The sequence below is a fragment of the Brachyistius frenatus genome, unplaced genomic scaffold, assembly GCF_029030835.1.
Source record: "Brachyistius frenatus isolate BFR_SWC_R1_liver_20210118 unplaced genomic scaffold, ASM2903083v1 Contig_45, whole genome shotgun sequence".
Lineage (NCBI taxonomy): Eukaryota > Metazoa > Chordata > Actinopteri > Embiotocidae > Brachyistius > Brachyistius frenatus.
The window spans coordinates 2,818,457-2,845,342 of NW_027210644.1; the positions used below are offsets into that span (position 1 = coordinate 2,818,457).

Below are 26,886 nucleotides of genomic sequence, written 5' to 3' on the forward strand. Positions count from 1 at the left end.
TCCCGCGCAGGTGAGTGTCGTCTTTGGAGTGTTTGCACTGGATAGGTCTGCTCTACCAGGTCTAAATGCTCCCTGTACTTTGTAGCGCTTCTGTGGGTAATCTTTGGGAGAGATTTCAAAGTCAACCTTTGACCCTTGTAGCTGTGTAAGCTCTGTCAGCACTGTGCGCAGGGCAAGAGTCTCGGACTCACCCATCAACTGGAGCTGTTGGACGGCCTGTGGCAGGATGATAGTCCTCTGTGTTCCATCATCCAGGATAGCAAAGGTCTCCATAGACTTTAATAATAGGTCCACCAGCCTGAGGCTCCGTGTCCTTAGCCAGCTCCTCTGGCGTTGAAAGCGAGCGACTTGGGGTTGAAGAGGGACATCTGGGGTTGAGGCACGGGAGATGAGGGTGTTGATGGGGGTGTGGTGCTCTTCCTGGTGTCATGACCCTCATCTATCTGTTCTTCCATCAGGAAGGAAGTGATGTGCTCCAGCAGCTCCTGACGACGACGACGTCTGGTTTCATACTGCCGGAGTTTGCGTGTTAGCTGAACCACTTCAGCGTCCTCTTCCTTCTCATTCTTCGAGATGGATTCGATGAGTCGTTTAAGTGAAGTGGTGTTCAGCAGGTCCTCGGCGCTCGGGCTGTGTGAGGCTGTGCGTCTGTCCAGGTAAGAGGCTGCATCCGCTCGGCTACCCTCTGCTGCGGCCGCTGCTCCTCTCTGCTCCTCTGTGGTGCGGGAGGGAAGGGCAGGTCGCTGTGGATTGTGGGCGAGGACGTAGTCCTCAAGATGTTTGGGGACGCGATGATGTCTCGCATGACGCTGTTGATCTTCGAAATGAGGCTGTTGGGTAAATCTATCTTCAGATGCCATCTTCTGTAGTAGTCAATTAATCCGGCTCGAAGGACCATTTGTTGGGGGATTCGACCCCTGAGAGACTGGTGTAAAGATGAGTATTGACCACTGCAGGGCTCCGGTCAGAGAACACAGACATCTGTTTGATCCACACGTTACTGTATTGTGTTTGGCGTACAGTATTTTAACTTGGAGACAGATTGAAAGATGGAATGATTGACAGATGCATGGATTGACAGATGGAGTTTCTGAAATAAACACAGAAAGCGAATTACAGAACCGAATTATCACCAATAGTTAACCTTAACTAAGCATTAATACACACATTCACAGGAATACAGGCTCGCTCGCCAGATTAGCCACTTAGCTCAGCGTTGGGCTATTATTTGAACGGCTAATTGCATAACAAACACTTACTAACACCAAATGCACTTAAAAGCACAAGTACAGCTATAAACGGAACCGTTTTACCACATAAATCCAAAGTTACAGTACTATGACTTACATCATCAATGACTCCATCTGACTACACTGTGGGTCCTGCGTATACGATTAGCGCAACCGGAAGCGGAAACAGTTCGCGGCGTCAAAATAAAGTTTCAAGATAAGAGCGTCGTAACCGTATTGTCTCTGTCCGTGAAGAATTCACAACATAAACTGTGGCTCTGGATATTGTATTTTTCGAGGATATATTTGTAGTTTCATCGTTAAACCTCTAGATGGTAGCACCGTATTAAAAACTGTCCAAGCTGCCCAAACGCGCACTTTGCATGCTGGTACTTGAAGTCATCATGACGGCGGAGTTACGTGGGTCCCACGTTAGTTGAATTTCTCTAAAAACGACATTTCCCTGCACACTCCTTCAGATTTGAACGCCGTGCAAGCAGGAATAGCTTCTTTTTTTTTCTTTTTTTCCCAATCGATGATCTCAACTGAAGTTTCCTCTGCCAGCTTCATGAAGGGACTGAAGAAAGTCCTCGAGGATGACTAAAGTATCGTCTGGTTTGAGCTTTGGCGAATTCTGCGGCAGGAAAAGACAGGGGGAAGAAAACGCCATTGAAGCCCCGACGATGCGGTTCAAACAACGAATGCAGTGATTTGTGGTGTTGGTTGGTTTTCTGCGCTGCTCCCGCTGCTAACCAGGGCTGGGTCCAGTTACAGTGGTGAGTCGGCGGCTCGCCAAGAAGATGTCCATGGAGGAGCAGGAATACCCCGACGCGGTACTGGTGACAGAAGCCGGGCCGCAGTGGCTCCGAGCCGAGATCGATCGCCTCGCCCGGGAGCTCCGTGAGACGACCCACGAGAAGATCCAGGCGGCTGAGTATGGGCTGGCGGTGCTGGAGGAGAAACAGCAGCTCAAGCAGCGCTTTGATGAGTTGGAGACGGAGTACGAGACGGTCCGGCAGGAGCTGGACCAGCTGAAGGAGGTAACCCGAGGTCATAGCCACGAAGACAGGAATGTTTATAAAGGCTTGGTGGTTGCAACGTTAGCTTGTATAAGTCTGTAAAGATTAGGCGCGTTAACTAGTCATTATTGTTATTATTTTTTGGTGTCCCAAAATGTCCAACGTGCCAGACAGACAGTGTGGGCTGACTGTCTGCAAGTCTCTTCAAATATCACGTCTGCCATATGCAGAGCCGCATGCTACTCATTAGCTTTCATGCATACTGTCTTGTGACTTTATGTTCTCTTCTTACTGAAGCATATCGGCAGCAGTTTTGGTCACTTGCCCATACTTGCTCTTGGTATGTAAAGGCTGAGGCCTTCAAATCAGACATCTGTGCCTGTTGGGCCAACTTGCTTTTAGCCCGCTGGGTTTAAACGGGAAGGTGCAGGCAGAAAATACATCTAATGCAGACTTGTCCTCTAGTCCAAACTAAATGACGAGTAAGATAATATATTTCCAGAATAGGATGTGTTGTTGTTGTTGTTGTTGTTTTTTTAGCTTCCCTATCTTCATTTCCTATTTGACTGTTTGGAGAGACATTTCTAAACACCAACTAGGTTTTCATCTGACATCACTAAACTCAGATGCTCAGGACATAACTTCTGTATTAAAATGTTATGACTTTAAGACATGCAGTTGTCAAGACAGCCAGACAGCTCTATCAGATCTATCAGATATATCAGATCTATCAGATCTATCAGTCTATCAGATTTATCAGTTGTCACAGCTAAATCTGTACAAATGTCATCTGTATAAAATGTTGTCCAATATAAAAAGGGTTTATTACAGAACTTAATGCAGAAAAAGATACCTTGGATAAAAAAAATTAAAAAATTCTAGAGTTATGATTATTATATTTCCATTGAAGTTCACCGTTTCAGTGCACTGGTGTTATTTTGAACAAGGTAAAACTCTAAAATATCCTTCCTCCATTACATATCTTTGTCACAAGTGTTTGAAAACCACTTTGGCATTTTCTAATATCGGTATAAGCGTCAGACCCCAGAAATCCAGCATCAGTCAGGCACTAATTGTCAACAGTTCCTTTTTTTCACGTCCATCTTGACTCTCAGCAACTTATATGGGTTCTTTGTTTTTGTTTTAGTTTTCTTGTTTTGAACATGCTAGTTGATTACATCCTTCACATTTTTGAAAGGATGATGTGAAGGTTTGGTTTACGAGATAGTGCCGAGGGGTTAAAAAAATGAGCAAAATTGGAAAACGAGGAAGAGTCTGGGAAAACCTGCCATGTGAAGAGAAAAGCAGCAACCACGACCCCTAGATGTGAGCAGTCTATCACTCAAGGAAAACATATAAAACCAACCATTTTGCCCCAATGTCTTCTTAGAGCAATGATTTTTAACATTTCACAATAACAGACATCAGAAGAATCTACGTCAGCCTCTCAGACTCCAACGTGTGAGTAGAGAGAACAATAGAGAAGTTGGGTTTTCCCTCTGTTTTGTAAACTTTTCCAGTACAGTCAGAGCTTTCGTGCTCTGGGTATCCTGCAAGTTTGCCCACCATTAGAGGAACCGCATCTTAAGGCACTTCCACATTGACTTTTCCCAGCAGTTTTGGATTTACTTCCTCTCTGTTAACTTGCCTCAATGGCTCACTCTTAAATGATTTAGGGTGATAATGGGTCTATTTTAACTTTCCTTTTACTCGGCCTGTGTTCCTTGTCATCCACAAGAGATAGCAAACGGTTCGTTGTGTGGTGTTTCACTGGCAGCCAGAAGGCCACAAATGCAAAATATTGTGCACAGTTACCTCGTCAAGTCAGTCTCTTACATAGCTGGAAGAACTGCCTGTTATTGGTAGCAAACATTGTACTGATCCTAATTTTACGCAATGACATGTAAAGTCAGAATGAGGAACTAAGTTTCTCGCAGCTGACCGAGTGTCGGGGGATCTTTGAATGACTTCTCCTCTGTTGTATACTGATGGTGAGTTTTTTTGTCTACATTTTGATTCATGGTGTAGGTCACAGGTCAAACGCTTCGAATTATTCTGGTTTTCATTTCTCAGTATTCCAATGATTGCGACTGTTGTTTCTCTCTCTAGTACAGCGTGTCAAAGAGACTGATTTAGGAAAAGGAATCATCCATCTGTACACACTCAGGCTCCTGATCTGTTCACGTCAATGTTCATCCCAGCTTGTTCAACAAATCAATCTGTTTTACTGAGAACAATTGAGAAAAAAATGGTGGGGTTAGACTTTGTCGGGAAAGAGAGCTACGTATAGCACTGTGGTGGGTTTCAGGACTTTCTTGGACACTGAGAGTTACATCACCAGTTTGGCTCAGTATCAGTGTTGGCCGGGCATCTTAGAGTCATTAAGTCAGTTAGCTGTGGGAATCTGACACCAACTTGTTCCTCCAATTAACCTGTTTTTTGCTTGTTATCTAGCAGGTAGCCTAGTGCAATTAAAAATGAATAAACTTCCCTTTAAGATAAATAAGAATGAAACTGCACACAATTGAAGTGTCATCAGTACAACTGGTATCTTGTGAAGTTTTGTACTGTCTTATTGAATATACCGTAGCACAAATCCAGCTGCTATTTGGCTAAATTGCCAAAAAGTCATTATTTGCCTTATTTTGCAAAGCATTGGGGTACTGACATGTCAGGCAATGCTGTCTCCAGGTTTTAAACCATTTTAAACAAGCTCTATTTCTCACAGGGTGAATTTAGGTAAAGTCTGGGCATATGGTAAGGAAGGGTGTGCAAAGATTCAAACTTGTGTAGCTCCCTGGAAGTGCCGCACAGTCACAGAGTGAGTTCTATAGTGTGAAAATATTTGCAAGTTACTTTGTCAACGCTTGATTTCATTTGACTTAGACTTACAGCAGTAACTATGATTTGATTATTGTAAGTAAAGGCCAGACTTGGACAAATTGAGTCTGTGTCTAGGGCTCATTTTGAAGTTAGTTAAACTTCTATGTCTGCAACTTTAAACTGTACATCTACAACAGTTTTTCTCATCTCCGATTTTCAAGACAGACCAAAAAGAATTAGTTTTTGTTGAATGTTAAATGTTTGAAAAAAGCAGCTCTCAGTTTGCTCCTACTTGTCATGTGCGTGACCTATCCAAATTCATGCAGATCCTATTTAATTGGTGCTTGCAATAATCTAGAATAGTCTTCTTTAACATGAGAGGTAAACAGACAAACAATAATAGATGTTGTGGATGTAACATGTAATGTAGGCCTCAGTTCTTTTTTTTTTAATAAACACTATTTAATCTAAGAGAAAACTTGCTTATCTATCACGTATGATTACCAAAAGGCCGTTCTTGTGGTTCAATGCATGCACCCTAAAACGGGTTTGCTATGAATCCTTGATCAAAGGAGTTTGTTTTGTTGTTTCTTCTGTCTTTAGGCCTTTGGACATGCTTACTCCACCCACAAGAAGGTTGCAGCAGATGGGGAGAGCAGGGAAGAGTCATTGATACTGGAGTCTGCCAGTAAGGAGGCTCTCTACCAGCAGAAGGTCCTCGAGCTGCAGAGCGAGCTCCGACAGGCCAAAGCTTCGGTCTCCAGTGCACAGGCTGAAAATGATCGACTGTCTGCCATTGTCCTGGAGATGAGAGAGGTGATTATTAAGAGCGCTGCAATATGAATATCCAGACATTTAGAATATAATTTTCTAGAAATGGTTCACATTTAAATCCTTCGTTTAACCCCGTTTACCATTTTCTTCACATATGGTCAGCTGAAATTCTGAGATGTCAGTTTCTTTTATGTGTTCAAATTGTAGGAATTTTGTGTTGCTGTTTTAAGTATATGTACTACATAGTCAGACAATATCAAAATGGGATTACAGGATGTACATCTAATTGAAGTTGTGATGTAGACCAGTGATTACACAGCAAGTTTTCAGTGTGGGTCGTGAGAAAGTTGGGGCTTGTCATGGGGGAGGGTCAGTTCGCAAGTTTTCACTGAGCCCGGCAGGAAAGATGATGTAATGGTCTACAGCGATTGACACAAAGGATGTCCTCCACGCTCTGTACCATGGATTGGTAAGTGGACCATGTCCTCCTTCCGTCATTACATTTGCCTGCCAAGGTTCCCCCCCCACCCACCCGTGGTATGTGAAACATGCTGACATGCTGAGCCTCATTTCACTCACATTGATCAGGACATTGCAAGGATGTGGTCTGCAATGCCTGGTTGCAAACTGCACCGCATCCAGTGACAGTCAACACAGATTTAAATTGGAGCTTATGCAACACGTCCCAACATAATGTTATTTCTCCTTTGTCACTCTTTTTGCGTGCAGAATTCAGAGCTGGCAGAGCTGCAGCGCGGTCAGCTGCGAGATGACATCAGAGAGTACAAAGTTCGGGAGGCTCGACTGCTGCAGGACTACAGTGAGCTGGAGGAGGAGAACATCTCTTTTCAGAAACAAGTGTCGGTGCTGAAACAGAACCAGGTGAGACAAACAAGACTCAACATAATACTTACTTTGTTGACACTTATTGAGTGGTGTGGAAATTCTATTGAAATAGTGATGTTATTCATGTTTTCACGATGCAAACTGCGGAACATTATTGCTTTTGGTTCGCATAATGCCACATCGTCCTTGGGTCGTATGCTTCCTATGTAAAAATGTGAGTGTAAATTCAAAACATGTTGCTGTACCAATACTTTTAGGAGGTTGTCATGATTTAAATGAAAAACAACAAAAATGTTTCCTATTTTCTTTCATGTACAAAAAAGACATTCTTTGTTGTGTTTTACGGTCAGTGGACAAAATTCTGAAAGTTGTGAAACACTTCGGCCTTTTGTAAGAATTACAGTGGACACTACTCCCTTGAGTAAAATTATTGGCTGTGTAATTTAGCTTTTTTACCATCTGTACAGGTGGAATTTGAAGGTCTAAAGCATGAGAGCCGCCGTCTGGAAGAAGACTCCCAGTGCCTCCACAGCCAACTGGAGGAAGCCATGCGTCTCAGAGAAATCGCCGAGCGACAGCTGACTGAAGCTTTAGAGACAATTAAGACGGAGCGTGAGCAAAAGGCCACGCTGCGTAAAGAGCTCTCCCACTACATGACCATCGGTGGTTCTGTGTACAACAGCTCTTTCAACATCTCCATCGATAACTCCAAACTCCACGAGGATCCCTCCGCCATCACCGAACCCGACAACGATGATCTAATAAGGGGCTTTGAGAACGGCTTGGTCAAAAGAGGTGAAAGTGATGAGGACAACAAGACTGCCGCGAACAAGAGAGGAGAGGCCTTCAAGCCAGCTCCCAGTCTGGTGGACGACCTGCTGAGTGAGCTCAACATCTCAGAGATACAGAAACTTAAACAGCAGCTTGTGCAGGTATGAGATTCATGAGATACACTAGGACTCTGATCCCACTATCTCAACTCATTCAATCAAAAGCAAATTCAACTTTTAGCTAAAATCTACTGTTTAAGTTGACAGAAAAAAGGTCTAACTGTGTATTATTGGGTATATCCCTGAGTGCCTGTCTGGGTAGATTCATTTGGCCTCACTCTGTTTCTGAAAGCCCATAAGGGCGCTTTATGTGCATTCGTTCACCTTGCTAAAGGGTTGTTGCGGATTTCTTTTTTTCTTAACGGGTACTCTAAATTTAGCCAACTGAATGAAAATGTTTTCTTTTCTTTTTTTTATTATTATTATTAGGTTGAGCGGGAAAAAGTGGCCCTGATCAACTCTCTACAGGAGAGCCAGAAGCAGCTGGAACAGGCTTATGGCACTGTGTCGGAGCAAAAGGACACTGTCAACAGGCTGACTGAAAATCTAAGTGCAATGAGAAAACTTCAGGCAAGTAAGGAGCGCCAGTCTGCCCTCGACAGTGAGAAAGACAGGGACAGCCACGATGACGGAGACTACTACGAGCTGGACATCAACGGACCTGAGATCCTGCAGTGTAAATACACTGTGGCAGTGTCTGAAGCCGGGGAACTGAGGCAAGAGCTGAAGACTCTGAGGGCAAAGTACGAGGAGTGTCAGACCCAATATGAAGATGAGCGAGCGCGATTGGAGAGCGACGTCCAAGAATTGAGTACAAAGTTGTCGTCCCTGGAAAAGATCAGCCAAGCAGATAAAGCGGAGGTGGCTCGTCTGGAGAAGGAGCTCCATCTGGTCAGCGCGGCAGCAGGAGAATCACTTGGCAGCCTAAATGTAGCCCAAGATGAGCTCATAGCTTTCAGTGAAGAGCTGGCAAATCTCTACAACCACGTGTGCATGTGCAACAATGAGACTCCTAACCGCGTCATGCTCGACTACTACAAGGACGGCAAGGCCAAGGTCAGAAGGGGGCAAGAAGGGAAAGACCATCAGTCCGTGCTTATCACTAATGGATTGATCACCGAGACTGAACTTGGAAAGTCCAGCAGCACCACAGTTAGCGCAGCTCCAGCCCCAGAACACCGCCCAGAACCCATGAACATCTATAATCTCGTCGCCATCATCAGGGACCAGATCCGCCACCTGCAGCGGGCAGTGGACCGCACCACAGAGCTGTCACGTCAGAGACTTGCCAATCTGGAGCTGAGCACAGTGGCAGACAAAGACAAAGACGCTTGCATGGGAGAGATTCTCAAACTGAAGTCCCTGCTTAGCACAAAAAGGGAGCAGATTGCGACTCTTAGAGCTGTGCTCAAGGCCAACAAACAGGTCAGAAGATGGCACTCGTGTGTTTGTGTGGATGCTAAACTGCTCTGTCAGAGGAAGGATGTTTTGTTTCTCAGACAGGGATAATCTGATTTAGCTAAAGATAGCCACTAAGTTTGAAATGTTCCCAAGTGTAAGCATTTAATATTCATATCTTATTCCCTTTAGACAGCTGAAGTTGCTCTGGCCAACCTCAAGAGTAAGTATAACAGTGAGAAGGCCATGGTGACGGAGACGATAATGAAGCTCCGCAATGAGCTGAAGGCTCTCAAAGAGGATGCTGCTACGTTCTCATCTCTTCGAGCCATGTTTGCTACAAGGTATGATTTTTTTTTAATATATGCATGATTATCATTTTTACGTTTTTTTAGGGCACTTTGTAACTCAGGTTTTCAAATTTCAAATAGTAAGAGTACAATTTGATCTACTCATAATGACTGACTCATTCTGACACACATGAAAATAACCATCATTTGGCATCCTTGTGGCCAAGAAGTCCAGGGCACACACACTATAACATGTAACATCTATGTTAGAAGAAACAGTAAAAAAGACAACAACAAATAAACATTGACATTTATATTTTTCCTTCTGTCTCTTTCAACCATCTCAAGAAAACAATCTAAACTTCAGTTCTAAAGTGTGTGTGTGTGTGTGTGTGTGTGTGTGTGTGTGTGTGTGTGTGTGTGTGTGTGTGTGTGTGTGTGTGTGTGTGAGAGAGAGAGAGAGAGAGAGAGAGAGACACAAAGCATTGTGGGAAAAGTCTGATGTAATACTTGTGCAGTCAGCAAGCAGGCACTTCATCCTCCCATCTGGAAAATGCAGTCTGGGAAATGGAGAAAGCATGACAGCAGCTGTAGTTTAAGGAAAATTGCTCCACCTGCTGGCTATAAAGTTTACTTCTATTTTTCCTCTCTCCCATTACTCCCTCTTGCTCTTCTCTCCTCCTACTTCTTCCCTTACCCTCAGGTGTGATGAGTATGTGACCCAGCTGGATGACATGCAGAGGCAGCTGGCTGCTGCTGAGGACGAGAAGAAGACACTTAATTCTCTGTTACGTATGGCCATTCAGCAGAAACTGGCATTAACGCAGCGCCTGGAGGATTTGGAGTTTGACCACGAGCAGGCGCGCCGCAAAAGTTCCACAGCAGCGGGAGGCCAGGTCAAAACAAAGGGCAAGGGAGCCTCTTCCAACCACCATGTAAGTCAGTGGCTCTGCTGCAGAACCAGCTCTAAGCCACAAAGGCTACATGTGGCATTACAAGTTGTTGTTGTTTTTTGTTTTTATAGGATTTGCATTTCCCCAGTTCAGGCTTTGCATATGCTAATCATTTCTAACATTGAGCCCTCATTTCTGTAGCTATTATATGTCACACACTATATAAAATACTCATGTTTGGTAGGTATTACTTTCATGGAAGACAGTGAATTTTTAAATTAGTATTGTAATGACAATAGTCCAAAATTATATGAAAATGCACCTTTTTTTAGTCAAACAGCTGCCCACCACCCTCAATGTCATTTATGCCCTTTAAAAACCAGGGGAAACCCTGCATTGGTCTTGAATAGCTCTGCCCTATAGTATTAGGGATTCATTAATTGAAGGCTGCATGCAAAACACACCTCCGTCCTCCGCTTCTTGCAGCCCTCTTTCTTTTGCATCAACTATACTAACCACTTCCTTTATTGATACATGTCTTCTCACTCCTGCAATGGAAATTATAATCCGAGTGATTTTATTCTGTTCTGTTTTCCCATTTCCAGTAAACCAATCAAGCCAAGTGTCCTTAAGGAGGTCCGTCAGAGTGTGTGTGTGACAGTTGCCGGTCACCTGTGTTCCTGGTTTCTTCACTCTAATCATGGTCCAAATCATGTCATTGCTAAGACAAGAACATACTCAACTGTAATTGCCAAGAGCCTTTTTTTTTTTAGAGTGCCAAAACAAGTTTTTAACTCAATGACTCATGGTGTCAGCTGCCTTGTGCAGTCTATCGGTTTTCCAAGAATATGCACCCCTATTTTTACTGAACTGAGGAAAAATCAAGATGGGTGTGTTGCCTGTTACCCTTACTGAGCACTTTTTCTTTTACTTATTTGCTCTTCTTGATTCCTCTTTCTTTCTAAAATTATACTAATTGTCTCAAGTATTAAACAGTGTTTGTACTGGAGGTGCATGTTTATCTGCCAGTATCTTGATGACATTTTCAAGTGTCACAGTTTAAATTTATCTTATTTATTTTATAGCAACGTAGTCCTAGATTATGTGAGCTTTTAAAAACAAGAACTTTCAACTTCCTGGTTGAAAATCAAACAAAGGAGGCACATAAAGTTTTCTGCCTTAGGTGCTCTTTGGCTTCAGATTTAGGTTTGCCAAGAAAAACAAGCAAGAGTTTTTAAAACCATGTCTCAAATATAGCTAATTAAAGGAAGAATTGGAGGTATCATTGTCACTCTTTTACCCTGCAAATATGGAGCTACAAATTCAGGGTGTTAACTAAATTGTGAGCTCCGTAATAGACATGGAAGAGCTGTTACGAATTCAGGTGTGCTTGTTATGACTGAGGAAGAGTGTTGCAATGCAAATCTTATTTAAAGATTTATAAGTTAAGGTCAGATGTTAATAATATTCTCATAATCTTTATTCATGAAGGAAAGTTTTTAAACTGTTTTAATACAACTTTTTGTAAACCTTTTTAAGTCCTATAATACTAAGTCTGCAGTGCCATTTTGTGTTTTGTTCATGCAAGTGCAATTTGCAAACATGGCACAAACAAAAAATAATAAATGTTTGTGTTATGTAAAAATATGTTACATACTGTTGCTTACATTTTTGGTCCTAATGGATTTTACATGTTTTTACTACAACTGCCATTGTATTTATTTGACTCTGTTCAAACTACAGTTTTCATTGTCCTTTTTGTTTCATAAGAGAGCTTGACTTTAGCTGGCTGGTCACATTATCAAGAAGACTAAACTGTGGTTAAAAAACACAAGTGAAATTCATGACTGTAGGCTCCTGTGATTACTTCGTTGTGGCTGGTGAAAAAAATAAATCTAACTTTCACATTTCTAAGGTCTTTACTCGTTTTCTTTAAGTTACCTACCTTTCCACAGTATCATTTTTTTAATTTTATTTTTACAATAAAGCTTTATTCTTCTACTGAAATTGAATATAGTCCTACATTTTTAGACATGCTCACTTGTAAATTCATCCTTTTAAACTTTTTCTCCAACAGCATATCATTCCGCTGCTAAATCCAAACATCATTGTGCACACAAACTGCAAATAACCTGTCAGACAATTGATGTAGACCTCACACCTAATATATAACAAAAACTGGAAAAAGTCAATTAATACGGAGACTCATAAACAGCTCTTTGTTTTACAGTTATGTAGAGTATACACCTCTTGTTTGTTGTTTATATTAAAGGATACATGGATAGATTAAAACATTCTACTAAAAACATATTTATTTCAAAATAATTGTTATATGCAACTGAAATTTAAATTCTAAGCAGCAAAAACAGTTGTTATATATAAGTGTAGTGAAAAGATGTCCCGACATCTAGTTACAATGATTGCCAAGTTTTATTGAAAATAAATTCCATTATACAGTATCTGTATAAATCTTAGTGTTTAACTGTCAGTCAGAGAATAAATACGTAGCAGACTTTGCTACAGTAATTTCCGTTTCCATAAAAAGGAATGGTTTTTTTTTCCTCGTTGTGTTTGTTTTAAAAAAACACTATTTGTCGTCCAGAAGAAAATCATGTTATGTCATAGATAAATCTTAGGGGATTAAAATTTTTTTTTTTAAAGTACACAATAGTCACAGTAGAACCTGTCACCGTTTTAATTGCTTTTAGTTTTAGAGAATGTTGACCTGAATAAATGTATTGTTTATACTCTTTTCTAAAGGCAGTAAAGCAAGGGTTATGATCTGTAGATTTACATTTATGCATACAGAATTTGTCCATTATGATAGTAAGAGTTGTCGCGTACACTTAAGGGATTTTCTGTGTTGCATTTTTCCAGGAGACAAAACAATACAATCCTCTTAAAGAACATTGTATTTTTTTTTTTTTTTTGGTTTGTTTTCATTTTCGAAGACGTCGCCTATCCCTCCGAGCGCGGTGACGTCAGAGGGCGTGTCCAGACAGAGGACAGAGGGGACTCTACAATGGGAGGTTTGTGCCTTACTTTAACTAAAACATTAAATAACGCTTATTTTTTTACCACGCGTGTAGCCTTCTGTTTTGCTTCAATATCTTCCCGTTTGGTCCAAATCAACAACAATACCGCAGCAGTTACGATCTGAAAGGTGGCCTTACTTTGCCAAAGACAGTGGACCGTCTCACTGTTGAGGTTTCGGAAAAAAAAAAAAAAGTTTGGTAACAACACGTCTGACAGGAAAACGAGTCTCATCAGCAATTTGCTATCAACGCGTGTGTTTTTTTGCAACCTTCCCGATCCGCCCTGCCCTCAAACTTTTACTCTCTGTACATTCACGAGAAAACACTGGCGATAATGTCCGCTCGGTCCTCCAAACTGACACCCAAAGAAAAGTTAGCCTGTCGCCAAATATCTGCTGATGTACGGAGTTGATTTTTGTTGTTGTTGTTGTTGTTTTGTTTTAAACTTCTCTCCCTTACCATTAACAGACAGTTTTTATGAGCAGCTGATGGAGGACAGCGCCTTCCTCAGAGCTGAGCGGAGACTGGACACAGATCTGGTGGACAAACTCACCCTGCAACTCAACAGGATCTACCCGCAGATCCTCACAGACAAGGAGGCCTCCAAAGTGAGTCCCCTTCCTGTCATTCACTCTTGGTGGCATGCTGTCAGTGATAGATAGATAGATAAATAGATAGATATACTCAATTATAAGTAAACATTTCTGCATTAAAAAACATACTGCAAAGTTTTACTTGCAAAAATGCAAGTGTTTAAAGTGAAAATAGTCATTCTTGCAGCAGAACAATCCCAGTCTATGTTATATTAGCACATTATACTATTGATATTGGTGTATTAGCGTCTGATATTGTCATTGTATATGTGTTGAAGTTTATTCCATCATATTACATACAGTCAATGTAGACTATGTATGCAAAACCTTAATCTGAAAGGTAACTGTAAGAATAATATATGAATTAAAGAATACTCAAAGCGATATTATCACACTGAATGGAGTAAAAGAATTGAGAAGCATTAAATAAAAACATCCAAGTAAAGACATACATTTGACAAGTACATTTAAAATGATATTTCAGCCAGCATACTTGAAGTTTTACAGGAGTATCTGAGTAAATGTATTAATTATGTTCCATCACTACATGTGAAATGATTTCTACACAAACACTGGATCAGTTTTTAAGGCAAATACTGTGATTCAAACACTGCACCAAGGAAATTACGTAAAACAATTATTTGACGATATAAAAGACATGAAGAAACAAGCTTTAAATGAAAAAGTATTTACTTTAGAAAGTAAATACTTTTTCATATAAAGCTTGTTTATTTTGTTTTTCAGTCACGTAACGACTCTCCTGCAGAGGGAACGTCCTCGGTTTTGTATCAGATCTATCAATGAATGTTGTTCACCGACATGTATACTTAATATGCATATTATTAACTTGATAAAATCTTCACTGTGACTTGCGTTTCATTACTTTGCTTCTGTACAGTATTTACTTTTTCATATAAAGCTTGTTTCTTCATGTCTTTTATATCGTCAAATAATTGTTTTACGTAATTTTAAGTAATTTCCTTGGTACAGTGTTTGAATCACAGTATTTGCCTTAAAAACTGATCCAGTGTTTGTGTAGAAATCATTTCACATGTAGTGATGGAACATAATTAATACATTTACTCAGATACTCCTGTAAAACTTCAAGTATGCTGGCTGAAATATCATTTTAAATGTACTTGTCAAATGTATGTCTTTACTTGGCTCTCTTACAAAATGTCAGCAGAGAAGCTTTCAGGGGACCAGATAATCTGTATAAACAAGCTCCTCTGTTGGTGATCAAACATATTATACAACTGTTGTTAACTGTTACTCAGTTCAGAAACTTGGACGTTCCTACAAGTGTTCGACTGGGCGAGCTCCTGACACACCTGCAGGGAAAAGGCGAGGAAGCATGCAGGGAGTTTTATAGAGCTCTGCATTTGCATGTGGAGGATGTTTACTACAGCTTGCCCACACGGCTTCGCCTCAGAGGTTAGTCCCCAAAACGTTTACTCTATATCAAACCACTCGCATATTCACTTGGCTGGATGTTATAAAACAAATTTAGTTGTGCATTTTAGTATATTTTACATTTTATTCCATGCTGTCTCCAGATTCCTTGGATCCTCTCAAATCTCCACGTGTCTACAAACAGAGATGTGTTCTTAATGACAGAGGTAAGATGTGAAGGCTGATGAAATGATGTCATCACGTGGGTACAATGTAACATTTGGTGAAGGTGTACATACAGTTTGGATACAGTAGATAGAAGATTAAAAAAAAAGAGGTATCCACTGTTCAAATAGATATTATGCCTCCATTCTTAATGTTCAGAAACTTAACCACAAATACAATAGCACCGCTTTTAAGAAGGAAATCAGGGGCTGGTTTAGCGAGAACCATCAAAACCTTAAAAAGCAGTTGAACAAAACTGTCCTGTTCAAAAGTGTTGTGCAATTATTTAGCACTAACACACAATGTTAAAATTAATCACATTTATATTTGTATGTGCATACCTTTTCTCAGGTCCCCTCTTCTTTCTGGGCTGTTTCAGCTGTGCAGTGGGAATGGCTTTACTTTATTACCACACTGGTAAATTGTTGTCCAATTTTATAACCACACTTGACATTGTAGTTCCAATAATCGGATATTGTGAGTATTATTGGAAAGGTCATGTCTATAATGTGTTACTAAGAAGGTGTCTTTTTTTTTTCTGCAGAAGCTAAAGTGACAGGAGGCAGCAAGGCTCTTGGCGTGGCTGCTCTCGGCCTGAAAAGAAAAGCTCAGGAGGTTCTCATATGGTACACCGAAGAAAGCCTCATGAAGTAATGGATGACTCCTCCGCACCAGGTGCTTCGGCAGTACTGCTCCGACAAATGCGACTTGTACCAAAGGACAGCGCACTATTATCTCCTCAAGGGTTCAATACTAATTTTGTACACCGTGTATATTTTATAAAAAAAAAAAAAACATTTCCTGCTTGAAATCGAGGAAGATGGGAAAAAATTTGGCACCACTCGTGGCACTTTTTCACTCTTTTACTTTCATGTATATTTAAATGAGTTAAAGGGATGAATATGCTGGAGGCTAAAAACAGGTGCAAGAGCAACACATTATTTATTGTCACCACAGGCCTCCACTTAAGCAGTTTTTTTTTACAAACCAGTTTACCAAGAAAATACTTACTGTTTAGGTGACAAAAGAGGCATTTAAAACAACTAAATAATAGGGACATACTGTAAATGATTGGCAATAGAACCGTCCTACAAAGAATAAGTCTGCAGTTATTCTGTGCATGTTGGCGATGTGACTTAAACTAGACCCTTTTTTTTTTTTCGTCAATTGGTTTCAGGTAACACTTTGTGTGGTTTTAGCATCGATGTCAAGCAAACTAAAATAGGTTTGAACACTTCAGTGTACTCACCGAACTGAGTCAGGAACAGACTGCTGTCGAACTGATCCTGAAACATAACCGCCCTCTTGCGGCCGAAAGAGAAGCTACATGATCAAACTTGTTGTTGGTTTTCACAAGAGCTTCCACAAATTCCACGTGTTACATTTAACACATATATTTAAAAAAAAAAGGCGATTAATCGTGTGAACAACCAGAAGCAATATCGAGCCAATAAACCGAGAATTATTACATTTTAGACGATTTAATAGTAAGTTTCGCCGTCACGTGATTGCCTCCACCAATTATTAAGTCGCGCTCTCTCGGCGCAGTGCACTGTGGGTAGAGCTGTAACCAAACCAAAATTTACAAACGTCGAGTACATAAAAAGTCGTAATGATGAGACGTTAACCACCCGGTTCAAACGAAACATATAATAGTGTGAATATGCGGCTATGATACCTGTAAACCCAGAACGGCACCATGAGTGAAGCCGATTGTTCCACTTGTGCGTATATAACGTGACGTATTAGGATGTACTAGTGTGTTGTATGAAAGGAGAGAAGGTTAGCACTCCCCTTGACAAGGATGGAATTGGCCCTCGTGGCCTGCAACACACATACGGTTAAGGCACTGCCACCTACTTCGTGGCATCTCTAACCAAGTTTTTTTTTTGATGTCACTCTCTCTAATGATTGCCTTCCCGTGTCACTCTTTAACTGCTTTATCTCGAGCCGCGTCTTCTCCTGTTTTCACCGCGCAGCGTCAGAACGGAAGTGCGTCTTAGTGTTTTGTTTCCGCTTGTTTGGCAGGCTTTTTTTTTTTTTTTTTTTTTTTCCTGCTGTGGCCTGAATTTCCAGAGAAATACAGCACTTTTTTTTTTTTTTTTTTTTTTTTATCATTTAAAAAAACAAAAAAATAAATAACAAAGAAAGAGTGTCTGAGCATAACGGGGTCATAATGGTACTTTGTTAAACCTTCTCAATGGTTTGGAAGTTAATCCTCAGGAATTCAAACTCCAGTATCAGAGACACCTGAGAACATTTTGCAGCTTGAATGGCTTTGTTGTTTATGCCCTATGCTCAACAATTTTTGTGATATTATTCTAAAAGGAGGTATTTGTCATTAGAGAACTTGTACTTGTTGAGTTTGTCATTTTGTGTGTGGTGTGGGGCTGCAGCTAACTATTGTTTTCCTAATTAAGCAATCAGTTTTCTCGACTAACTGATTAATTGTTTGGTCATTCTTTGTACTCAAAGCCTGAGTGTCCATATTGTGTGATTAGAGGTTTCATAAGACCTGAATGTATGTTGATTATTTATTTAATTAATCGATTAGTTTGTTGGTCTTAAACTGTCAGAAAACAACGTCTTGTTTTGTCTAAATTAAGAGAACCAGAAAACATTCACATTTAAGAAGCTGGAATCAGAGAATTTTAGCTTTTTGTATTACTTAATACAAAAGTAAGAAATTACTTAACAGGATAGTTGGCGATTCATTTTCTGTCAGTCAACTCGTCGACTAATCGTTGCAGCTCGAGCGTGGTGTAAAAGTGCCTCACATTTTGAAGTGCCATCATTTGTAAGACTTGAGACTTTTGTCTCTGTATGATAAAGTTAAAAACGTATGCCTGTCAATAAAAAAAATAAACACACTTTGTACTTTTTGTAGTTTTATTTACAAAAAAATAATTTCAAATGTGTAAATACAAGGTTATCTAGTAAAAGCTGAGAAAAACATTTTGGTCGTGAAAAAGTTAATTAAAAAAAATAGCCTAAAAGTAATCACTTATATTAAATCAATCCACAAACACTGACAGACGTTTAATAATTAGGCCTACAACATGGAAATAAGTTTAAATATTAGAAACAAAACATTTGCATTGCAAGAACAAGGCAGGTAACGTCCATTTCATGAATCGGAGGGGGTCTGAAACATTGTAAACGTTATATCTGTCCCCATAATAAAGCTGTTGTATCATATAAGGCTTTGTGCAGCAATAAGGGAAGACATTCTGATCCACTCACTCTTGAGAATGTCATTTGGATCATGCTGTGGTGACGATATAAGCATAGTAGCACATTAAAAACTTCAAAATAAGAGCTCAAGTATTTTTTTGTTCTTCAGGAAACATTCACAAAGGCTGTTACTTGAAGTGGCATATTGCTCCTGATGGTTTTTTTTTTTTTGGGGGGGGGGTTAGTTTTTTTTTTATATTAGTAAAGCCAGTAATTTATTTGCACTTAAAACAAAAACTGACCACCATAAATTGTCCATAGTTAGAGAAGGTAGGAAGCCCTCTAACACACACACACACACACACACACACACACACACACACACACACACACACACACACACACACACACACACACACACACACACACACACACACACACACACACCCAGCAGATAACATAACTTGATCCTCGTGGAGGTCTATCTTTACCAAGTTGCCCAGGCAGGCATAGAGTGTCGTGTAGCTAAAGGGTGATCAAGCTTTTGGGTTGGGCTGCTGGACCCCGAAGGTTGTGATGAAGACGTTGACCACAACAATAGCAAAGATGAAGGCTGTGGTGAGGTTCTCCATGATGTTCAGCCTGTAGTGCAACCTCACGTCATTTAGATTCCACTTGACTGAGGAAAGAAAGAAATGAAACATGAGGACATGACTGAATAATGGGTAGTCAGTGGGAGTGACCTTGTTTCCCCACAAGGAGGCAGCACAGAGTTTCCTGCCACATTAGCAGTGAAGTAATCATTACTGAAGGATAATATAAATTAACAACATCTGACAGCACTGCCCTGAGGGGAATAATTAGCCAATTCCTCCATTTGGAAATCCCACGCCTCATCGGTCTGAGAGAACTGTGAGTCTGTTCTTTTAACATGCCATCTCTTTATTGTCAAATCTTCTGTGACAGCATGTATTCCCAAGCAGTGAATAGAGCTTTTTAAAATTAGAAACAGCTGGCAGCAAAGGCGACTCGTGAGCTCCTCCATGCTGTGGCTTTCTAAACTGTCTATCACCACATCTCTGTTAGGATAAGATAAGAGTAGGGCCAGGTGGGGGGAGGAGGGGATATAGACAGTTTGTACTGCGAGCTTTAGTTCTTCAACACGTGATGCACATGCAGTTTGTAGCGAAAACATTAGTTTACATGAGTGTATCCTCAGATTTCTTTGGGCAAATAATATGTACATAAATGATTTCAAAGCCTAAAAATCCCCCTCTGTGAACCTATGAAAAAAACCTCTGTATAAGAAATATGTTAATTACCAAACATGTATAAGACCAAATTATGATGTCTAATAGTTTTTTTTTTTTGCGTAAATTATGAATTATATCAGTCAGGTCAGATAAAGACTAAGAACAAATAAGAACTGCTTTTGTTGGAACAATGCTTTTAGCTTACATGATTTTAACGTGAATCATTTACTTTATTTATCAATTTATGAAAGGCAATAAAATGTTTCTTGGCCCCAAAAAAAAAATCAATCTTATCATTTTTGGTATTTCTTAATGTCAAAGTGGTATCTCAGGATAAAGTGGGTCATGTGCTGAACAGATGGTAAAAAAAACAACCTTCAAGGCAAATTTATAAATTTCAGCTAGATAAATAAAATTGACTTCAAGCTGACAAGCCCATACCAAAGTTGGCCAAAGTAGGCAATGTCCCTAAAACTTACCAATAAAGATGAGCATAACTCCTACCACGATTTGCAGGATGAGAGAGATGCTGATGAGACTAATGAGCGGCACATACAAGCTGAAGTCCGGCCCCTGCTCCATTACGGCTTTCAGCTGCGAGGCGTTAGCCATCAGCAGAGCCACGTCCAGCATGCTCTCTGCTGCACTCTTCTTATTGGCATAATGGTTCATGTTCAGGTGTCCCCGTTCCCTTCTCCAGTTGCCCCGCAGCGAGACCTGAACACAAACACAAACCCTGACGTCAGCGTGACAGGAGAAAAGCTCATGTATAATTCATTTTTCACTACACTTTATATATACTGTAAGTGGACGTAGCTGCCGTGTCTGAAAAATAAGGCCAGTGCGGAGTTGCCTTAAACTGCAATGCCACCGAGGGCCGCTAGGGGTTCGCTGTGAAAAGGCTCTGGCTCCATAGACTCCCATTCAACGTCTCTCATGAAATACAAAGTCAATACTTTTTTTTTTTTTCCACAAGTCATAATGGTGTCATTCACTAAAGTTACCACTTAGTTTATTGTTGGTCCGTCTCAAAATAATCCCGTCAATAATTAGATATTAGGCCTCAAAAAGCGATATGTTTGGGGGGGGGGCTGTTTGTTTGATTGACAGCCCTGTGATGCAGTCAGGTTTCCACTATACGAGGCCGGTGTAGTGTCATCTGGTTCCCAATCACATCGAGCCAGATCCACCGCTCACTCCTCCCCAGCGCGTCTAAATATAGTCACCTCTGGCGCCAAAATAGTAAGGTGGCAAGAGCCAAGATCTGAACTCAAGGCTTCAGGAAGGCAATTTACAAAGCAAAGGGTGATGTCACAGATGGTTGCCACTTGGTTACACACCAAAATTACATTACTTTAAAAAAAATTTTTACAAAAAATCCACACCGCCTTCTCCTGGACTCAAACCATGGCCACCAGATGTTTTACTTTATCAAATGACTTCTGCCGCGTGATGTTCATCACATGACCTCCTCAACATAAAATGTCTCACGTGACATGCGTCTACTTTTCACACCGAAGTGATGGACTGGCAGGTGTATTACACAATTTGCAGTGATACTGGGCTGGACACGTGGACGACATTTGAAATACACATAGGCAGGGGAAAGCTGAAAATCTACAGAAAATGTTCTTGATTTTTACTCGTGATAATCGAGACGGCCTTAAACCAGTGAATCAGTGACATCGTTGTTGTTAAACCTGTTTTACAAATTCTCAACCACAACTCTTTTCATTTTAATTTAAGCACAACGAATGCTCATCCATTTTAGTCCCAGTCGTACCAGGCAGCCTCTTCACTGAATGTGCCACGCTTTACACCCCTCTAAAATTGAAGCCAGTTGTGTTTTTATGACAGACACAGTCTCCCCGAACAGGGACCTCCATGTTGGGAGATGGTTAACTGAACGTGAGACTTGTTGAGTGATGTCTTTTGTGTGAGTATTTTTTGGTTTTGGTTTAGGTTTTGGTTTAAAGGAATTTGAAGAAAACATAAAATGTTCAACCTTGCAAGAAAAGTATTTCTTGGAATTATTAATGGAAGTGAAAGTATTTTTTTACTGAACAGAAACTCCCCTCACTACGCAGGTCACTGAGCTACTCTCAGTACTGAGGTCAAACATAAATGTTTAGCCACATCCTTCCTTTTAAAACTGACCAGGTCACAAGAATGCTGGGATGACCTCCACCCGAATTCAGTAGAAAATATGAGTGAAGACACTTCTGGGCATGTAACACTGATCACAATTACACCACGCATAAAACACGAGAAATCATTCACCACGAATGAAAGTCAAGCTCATGTGTTCAAAGATATTATTTGATTATTCGTACTAACATTATTGCTTAATTTAAACAAAGCAGCAGCGTTTCATGTACTTTTAACACTAAGATGGACTGAGCGTGAATTAATTACCTTTCTCTGTGCAGGACAGCAAAACATAAGTTGATTTCTGTGTGTCTTGCAAGTAAAATGGGAATGCAGTCATGAATATCTTATTGCAAACGCTACACTGCAGGAAATCCTGTGCTCAGGGTGGACCGTAGTTTAACTGTCCAACAATGCCAAACTCCTGCCAGGGTTGGCATCGTCACACACTGAGGTTCAACCCAGCGTTGCTCTTCCTGCAGCCGTGAAAACAAGTCAGGAACAAGATGCTCTTGCGGCAGACCGGCACACAAGCGAGAGCCGCCAACCGTCGTCAACCGTCGCCAACTGTATTGACTCTCACCTCTCAGACTGTTACTTCCTTTTCAGTAGTTGTGATTTCCTCTTTTTTTTTTTCCAAACTGTGGCAGTCTCTAAGAATGTAATGTTACTTCTTTTTTTTTTTCCTTGATTACGTTTGTTTTCAGGATGAAGTTTTGCTTTGGACCGGGTTCAGAAACCTGCTACTGTGTTAGCTGTATAGTCACTGACACATATCATATGATACTGGGTTTCACACATTAACTTGACTCGATGCACATACTTTTAGTCTCTCACTGACAACACTGCATCTCGTACGGAAAGCCTTACTACTTCACCACTGCGTGTACAGATTGAAATGACAAATTGTACCTCACTATCATGTTTATTTTTCATTTACAGTGGGAAAAGTACTGATTGTGATTAGATTAGTGACCAAAATCCCACTTTCACTCCATATTTCTGATCATCATTTTCCCTCACAGTGTAGACTACGGAAGCTCAGAAATATATAGGCCTGGAAATTCATTATTATTTGTATTCATTTCGGCATTATGTTTTCAGGTTGTTTTATCTGCGAAGGCGATTACTCAGGAATTTCCTCAAATTTCCGCACAAAACTTTACTTGAACTCAGGAAAGAACTGATTATATTTCTGTTCTGTCGCAATCGGCTTTATTGACAACATTTCCATCTGGTATGTTCTGTGTGAACATACCAGATGGAAATGTTGTCAATAAAGTGTGTGTGTGTGTGTGTGTGTGTGTGTGTGTGTGTGTGTGTGTGTGTGTGTGTGTGTGTGTGTGTGTGTGTGTGTGTGTGTGCGTGTTGCTGTACTACCAGCATAAACAAATATCATCTCTAATTGTAGCAGCTGCAGCAGAAGCAACAGTGTGGCTCATTGTATCCTTATTATATCTTTTATTGGACTCCTCAGCAGACGTTAGCGTGAAGTTATTTCCCAGTGACACGCGTAATGACTTTTTATCGCAGAGACCACTTCCCAATTAAAGCTTTGATAAAAAAAAATATTAATTTAAAAAAAAAATCAAATGTGATAACCCGTTATGCATTGCGGCTGTCATTACCTGTACAAAACACAGGTCTTTAGAGGACACCTCTGATTGGAACAGCTACAATGACTTTATTAATCAATAGTTGATCGGCATTTTAATTGCCAACTATTTTGATAAGCGTTTAATCATTTCAGTCATTTTTAATGAAAAAAAAACAAAAACAATGATATTATTGTCTCTTAAATGTAGCCTAAATATTTTTTTGTTTGTTTTGGTTTCCGGTCGGGGCATAACAAGACATTTTAGACTAGACGTTGGTGAACGTTGGTCGATATATTTCACCATCTTTCGACATTTTAATGACCGAATAAATGTATCAGTTAATGGAGGAAATTATCGACATACATACAAGTCTTATGAGGGAAGCTCTAATATGGATACTACGAGATTTTTTTAAAATATTTTTTTATATATATATATATACAAAGATGTCGTTTAGAGCAAATCCACTTGGTCAGATCACATCCCTGAGTAGAGGTCAGGTTCACCGCGCAACCACTGACCACCGCGTCTCCACGCTCATATCGTCTGTCACCAAGTGTAAACTGAGTCTTCAGATAGCAGAGAAAGAGACGCAGGCGAACTCTCTCTCGCAACACAAACACAATGAACACGTTACATGATCTCAATCAATTCAAAAATACTCCCCATGGCACTTGTTCCGCTGTTAAAACAGCAAACAACATGACCGCGTGGATGAGAGACGGATGGAAAAAAAACCGTGAATACCGGCGGGGGTTTGTTTTGGTTTTTTTTTTTCTGTGGGAATGAACGCCCGGCTCCGCCTGAGCAGCAGATTAACGGCGGCTCAACATTTGTAAAACGGTGAGCCGCGAGTCGTCCTTTGTACCGGGCTTCCTCTGCCGCCTTACCTCTACCTCTCCGTTGCGGTCAGCATCGCCGTTCATTTCCAAGTTTTCAGCGGCCATATCTCTTCTTGGGCTGCTCATGGAGTTCCGCTGTGGGTTTCCAGGGTTGCTGGTGCAGACTGTACATGTACAAAAAAAAAAAAAAAGAGCGTGAGAGGAAGAGAAGAGAGAAAAGTCCCAAACTGACCGCCCCACCGACATGGGGGCGGCCGACCGCGGAGAACGAGAAGCAGAAGTGGAGCGGGGCGGATTACTCACTGGAGATGTTATTTTTTTTTAGGTTGTTACCTGAGCTGAAAAGATGATGTAATGTGGAGTAGACGGTCAAGCGGGGATTTCATTTGGATTGCTTTTCCTCCTCTTTAACAGACTGTATAAACAACAGGGCTTTACTGCCACCCAGCGGATTAATGCGATATTACACCATGGACATTCAATCCTCTGGAAAAACTAGATCCTTTTTTTTTTCTTTTTTTTTTTAATTTCACTTTGTTAATCCCGAGGGGAAATTTCTTCACTACAGCAGGGAGGCTCTCAGGGGGGAGCTGCTGCAACAGGCTGCCACTAGCGCGGCGCCAGGTAACCTGACCTGAGGTGCATGAATTTTGGATGATGGGAGGAAGCCGGAGAACCCGGAGAGAACCCACGCAAGCACAGGGAGAACATGCAAACTCCGCACAGAAAGGCCCAGGACCGGATTCGAACCCGGAACCGTCTTGCTGTGAGGCGACAATGCTAAACACTGCACCACTGTGCCTCCCTCATAAACATTTAGAGGGATATGGGGCTGGGGCTGAGAAATATATTGATATCATTTCAATATCATAACGGAGAGTGTGCTATCCTATGCTAGTCTTTGCTTACAATAATACTATATATGTATGCCATATTATACTTCTTATATACAATCTCGTATTAATCAACTATTAATCCTCAGGCGTATGCAACAGGCTGTTTCTGTAGAGGTCAGCGATCCTGTTGGGGTCAGCATGCTGCTGTGCATAATAACAAGTCTGTAACGGTTGATGGTACGACTACTAGTTTCACCTCCTGTCTTTTTTATTTCTTCCGAGTCATAAAACAGGAATAAGTTACTGACCTGAGCAACACATCCCCACAAGGCAAGACGGCCCACCTCGACCAATCAACAAAGGACACATCACCATACATGACTTTTTGGTTCCTGTACTATAAGAAGACCGGGTCAGGGAGAGTCAGGAGTCAGACTTCGTGAACTGACACATACTCTGTTGCGGTCAGGGAAACATAGTCTGGACCCAGAGCTCTGTAAACTGATTATTCTGCTGCTGTTAAATAAATATCTTGAAGCCTGACATCTTCTCTTATTGCCTCATTAAAAGAACACGCAGGACTGGGGGCTGACACATATTGGCTTTGTACTAGCATGAGCCTGAGTCCAACAAGAGTAGATATCAATTTAGAATTTGGATTCCGTGATTTGTCAGAAATCTTGTGTTTTAATGGCTGCATTACAGTAATAATATGTAGACTAATTTTCTCGGCTTACCAGAAGTGTTGTTTCTGTTCAGCTATTTGCCTCTACCAACTCAGCCATTATATCTACATTACTGATAATAATTGATCAAAAATCCTTACGATACTGTCGCATTATCAATTCTGAGGAATAAAATATTGTGGTGGCCTATTCATTTTGTCTGTATCACTCAGCCCAATAACTACTAACTACTTTGTAAAACTATTAACCGACTAAGTAACTATAGCTAAACACATAGCCTACTGTGTCCACAGGACAATAAAATAAAAAATATAGCATATAGATAGATGTTACAACTCTCGAATAACAAATTAGTATAAACAAATATGTGATTGCAATAAAGCCAAACTAGATTTCCTAACGACAGTTTGGATATTAGGATATATTGTAAGACCATCTCTTTTTAAAAATGTTTACAAGGACATTAGCTTCATCTGTCTACCCATAACCTGTCAAAGTAAAACATGTTAATGTAGCAATAAGCAACACCTGATATCAGTGTCCATGTATGGATTACTGTATCGGCCTACCGGGCACAGGCCCAAGAGCTAAGAGACAGGAGGCCCCTGATCCAGAGTCTGTATGTTTGACTTGATGGTTAACATTACTTGTTGAAAAGTTAATCATACAAATAAAGAGACACAAAACAACACCAAAGAATTTCAAAATGTCTTCAGAAAACAACAGTCACAAAATTACAAAGATTTGTAAAGAACTTCAAAGAGAATTAATTAAAAAGACCATAAATAAATGTAAACTAATGAAAGAGATGCAAAGTGAACACACACAGATGTAAAATGACCATGGAGACACAAAACAACATGCACATGAACAAAATAAACTTAAATAAATCCAAATCCAATCTAAAAACAAAACTACTATGACATGTAAAGAGACACACAATAACAACAGCGACACACAAAACGACCAGAAGAACATGCAAACCAATTAAAAAAAGAGATA

General features: G+C 40.5%; 3 protein-coding genes, 1 long non-coding RNA gene and 1 other non-coding gene across 8 annotated transcripts; 4 read left to right on the forward strand and 1 right to left on the reverse strand.

Annotated features, from left to right (window-relative positions):
• Nucleotides 1-1,768: 1,768 nt before the first annotated feature.
• bicd2 (bicaudal D homolog 2 (Drosophila)) lies at nt 1,769-12,012 on the forward strand. The gene is made up of 8 exons (XM_069703308.1): nt 1,769-2,269; nt 5,675-5,887; nt 6,575-6,727; nt 7,159-7,623; nt 7,951-8,946; nt 9,112-9,263; nt 9,913-10,144; nt 10,708-12,012. The coding sequence occupies exons 1-8, from the start codon at nt 2,030-2,032 to the stop codon at nt 10,708-10,710; spliced, it is 2,454 nt and encodes an 817-aa protein (XP_069559409.1). The 5' UTR covers nt 1,769-2,029; the 3' UTR covers nt 10,711-12,012.
• A 1,071-nt stretch (nt 12,013-13,083) lies between these two features.
• Nucleotides 13,084-17,457, forward strand: card19 (caspase recruitment domain family, member 19). 2 transcript variants are annotated; one of them, XM_069703312.1, is made up of 6 exons: nt 13,084-13,131; nt 13,606-13,745; nt 15,008-15,164; nt 15,287-15,349; nt 15,699-15,764; nt 15,892-17,457. In XM_069703312.1, exons 1-6 carry the CDS (start codon nt 13,125-13,127, stop codon nt 15,999-16,001), a joined length of 543 nt encoding a protein of 180 aa, XP_069559413.1. In that variant the 5' UTR covers nt 13,084-13,124; the 3' UTR covers nt 16,002-17,457. The 2 variants fall into 2 exon arrangements, with proteins under 2 accessions (XP_069559413.1, XP_069559414.1); XM_069703313.1 differs by lacking the exon at nt 13,084-13,131 and adding an exon at nt 13,330-13,509.
• On the forward strand, nt 17,108-17,235 carry LOC138623682 (U6atac minor spliceosomal RNA). Its single transcript, XR_011311092.1, has one exon. It is a non-coding gene; the product is annotated as a U6atac minor spliceosomal RNA (small nuclear RNA).
• Nucleotides 17,458-18,762: 1,305 nt separating the features above from the next.
• On the reverse strand, nt 18,763-24,741 carry ninj1 (ninjurin 1). Of its 2 annotated transcripts, XM_069703311.1 has the most exons (4): nt 24,696-24,741; nt 24,411-24,526; nt 20,254-20,491; nt 18,763-19,200 (listed from the first exon to the last, which is right to left on the reverse strand). In XM_069703311.1, exons 2-4 carry the CDS (start codon nt 24,486-24,488, stop codon nt 19,058-19,060), a joined length of 459 nt encoding a protein of 152 aa, XP_069559412.1. In that variant the 5' UTR covers nt 24,489-24,526; nt 24,696-24,741; the 3' UTR covers nt 18,763-19,057. The 2 variants fall into 2 exon arrangements, with proteins under 2 accessions (XP_069559412.1, XP_069559411.1); XM_069703310.1 differs by lacking the exon at nt 24,696-24,741 and having other exon boundaries at nt 24,411-24,679.
• A 396-nt stretch (nt 24,742-25,137) lies between these two features.
• Nucleotides 25,138-26,065, forward strand: LOC138623580 (uncharacterized). 2 transcript variants are annotated; one of them, XR_011311086.1, is made up of 3 exons: nt 25,138-25,346; nt 25,378-25,656; nt 25,874-26,065. It is a non-coding gene; the product is annotated as an uncharacterized lncRNA (long non-coding RNA). The 2 variants fall into 2 exon arrangements; XR_011311087.1 differs by lacking the exon at nt 25,874-26,065 and having other exon boundaries at nt 25,378-25,741.
• The last annotated feature ends 821 nt before the right edge of the window (nt 26,066-26,886 follow it).

Coding starts and splice junctions, on each gene's coding strand:
- bicd2 (XM_069703308.1), top strand. CDS start 2,030: ATGTCCATGGAGGAGCAGGAATACCCCGACGCGGTACTGGTGACAGAA. Junction 5,888..6,574: donor TTGTCCTGGAGATGAGAGAG/GTGATTATTAAG, acceptor TTTTGCGTGCAG/AATTCAGAGCTGGCAGAGCT. Junction 7,624..7,950: donor TTAAACAGCAGCTTGTGCAG/GTATGAGATTCA, acceptor TATTATTATTAG/GTTGAGCGGGAAAAAGTGGC.
- card19 (XM_069703312.1), top strand. Junction 13,746..15,007: donor CAGACAAGGAGGCCTCCAAA/GTGAGTCCCCTT, acceptor ACTGTTACTCAG/TTCAGAAACTTGGACGTTCC. Junction 15,350..15,698: donor ATGTGTTCTTAATGACAGAG/GTAAGATGTGAA, acceptor ACCTTTTCTCAG/GTCCCCTCTTCTTTCTGGGC.
- ninj1 (XM_069703310.1), bottom strand. CDS start 24,608: ATGTCGGTGGGGCGGTCAGTTTGGGACTTTTCTCTCTTCTCTTCCTCT. Junction 20,492..24,410: donor ACCGCAACGGAGAGGTAGAG/GTAAGGCGGCAG, acceptor GTTTGTGTTCAG/GTCTCGCTGCGGGGCAACTG. Junction 19,201..20,253: donor AGTTATGCTCATCTTTATTG/GTAAGTTTTAGG, acceptor TTCTTTCCTCAG/TCAAGTGGAATCTAAATGAC.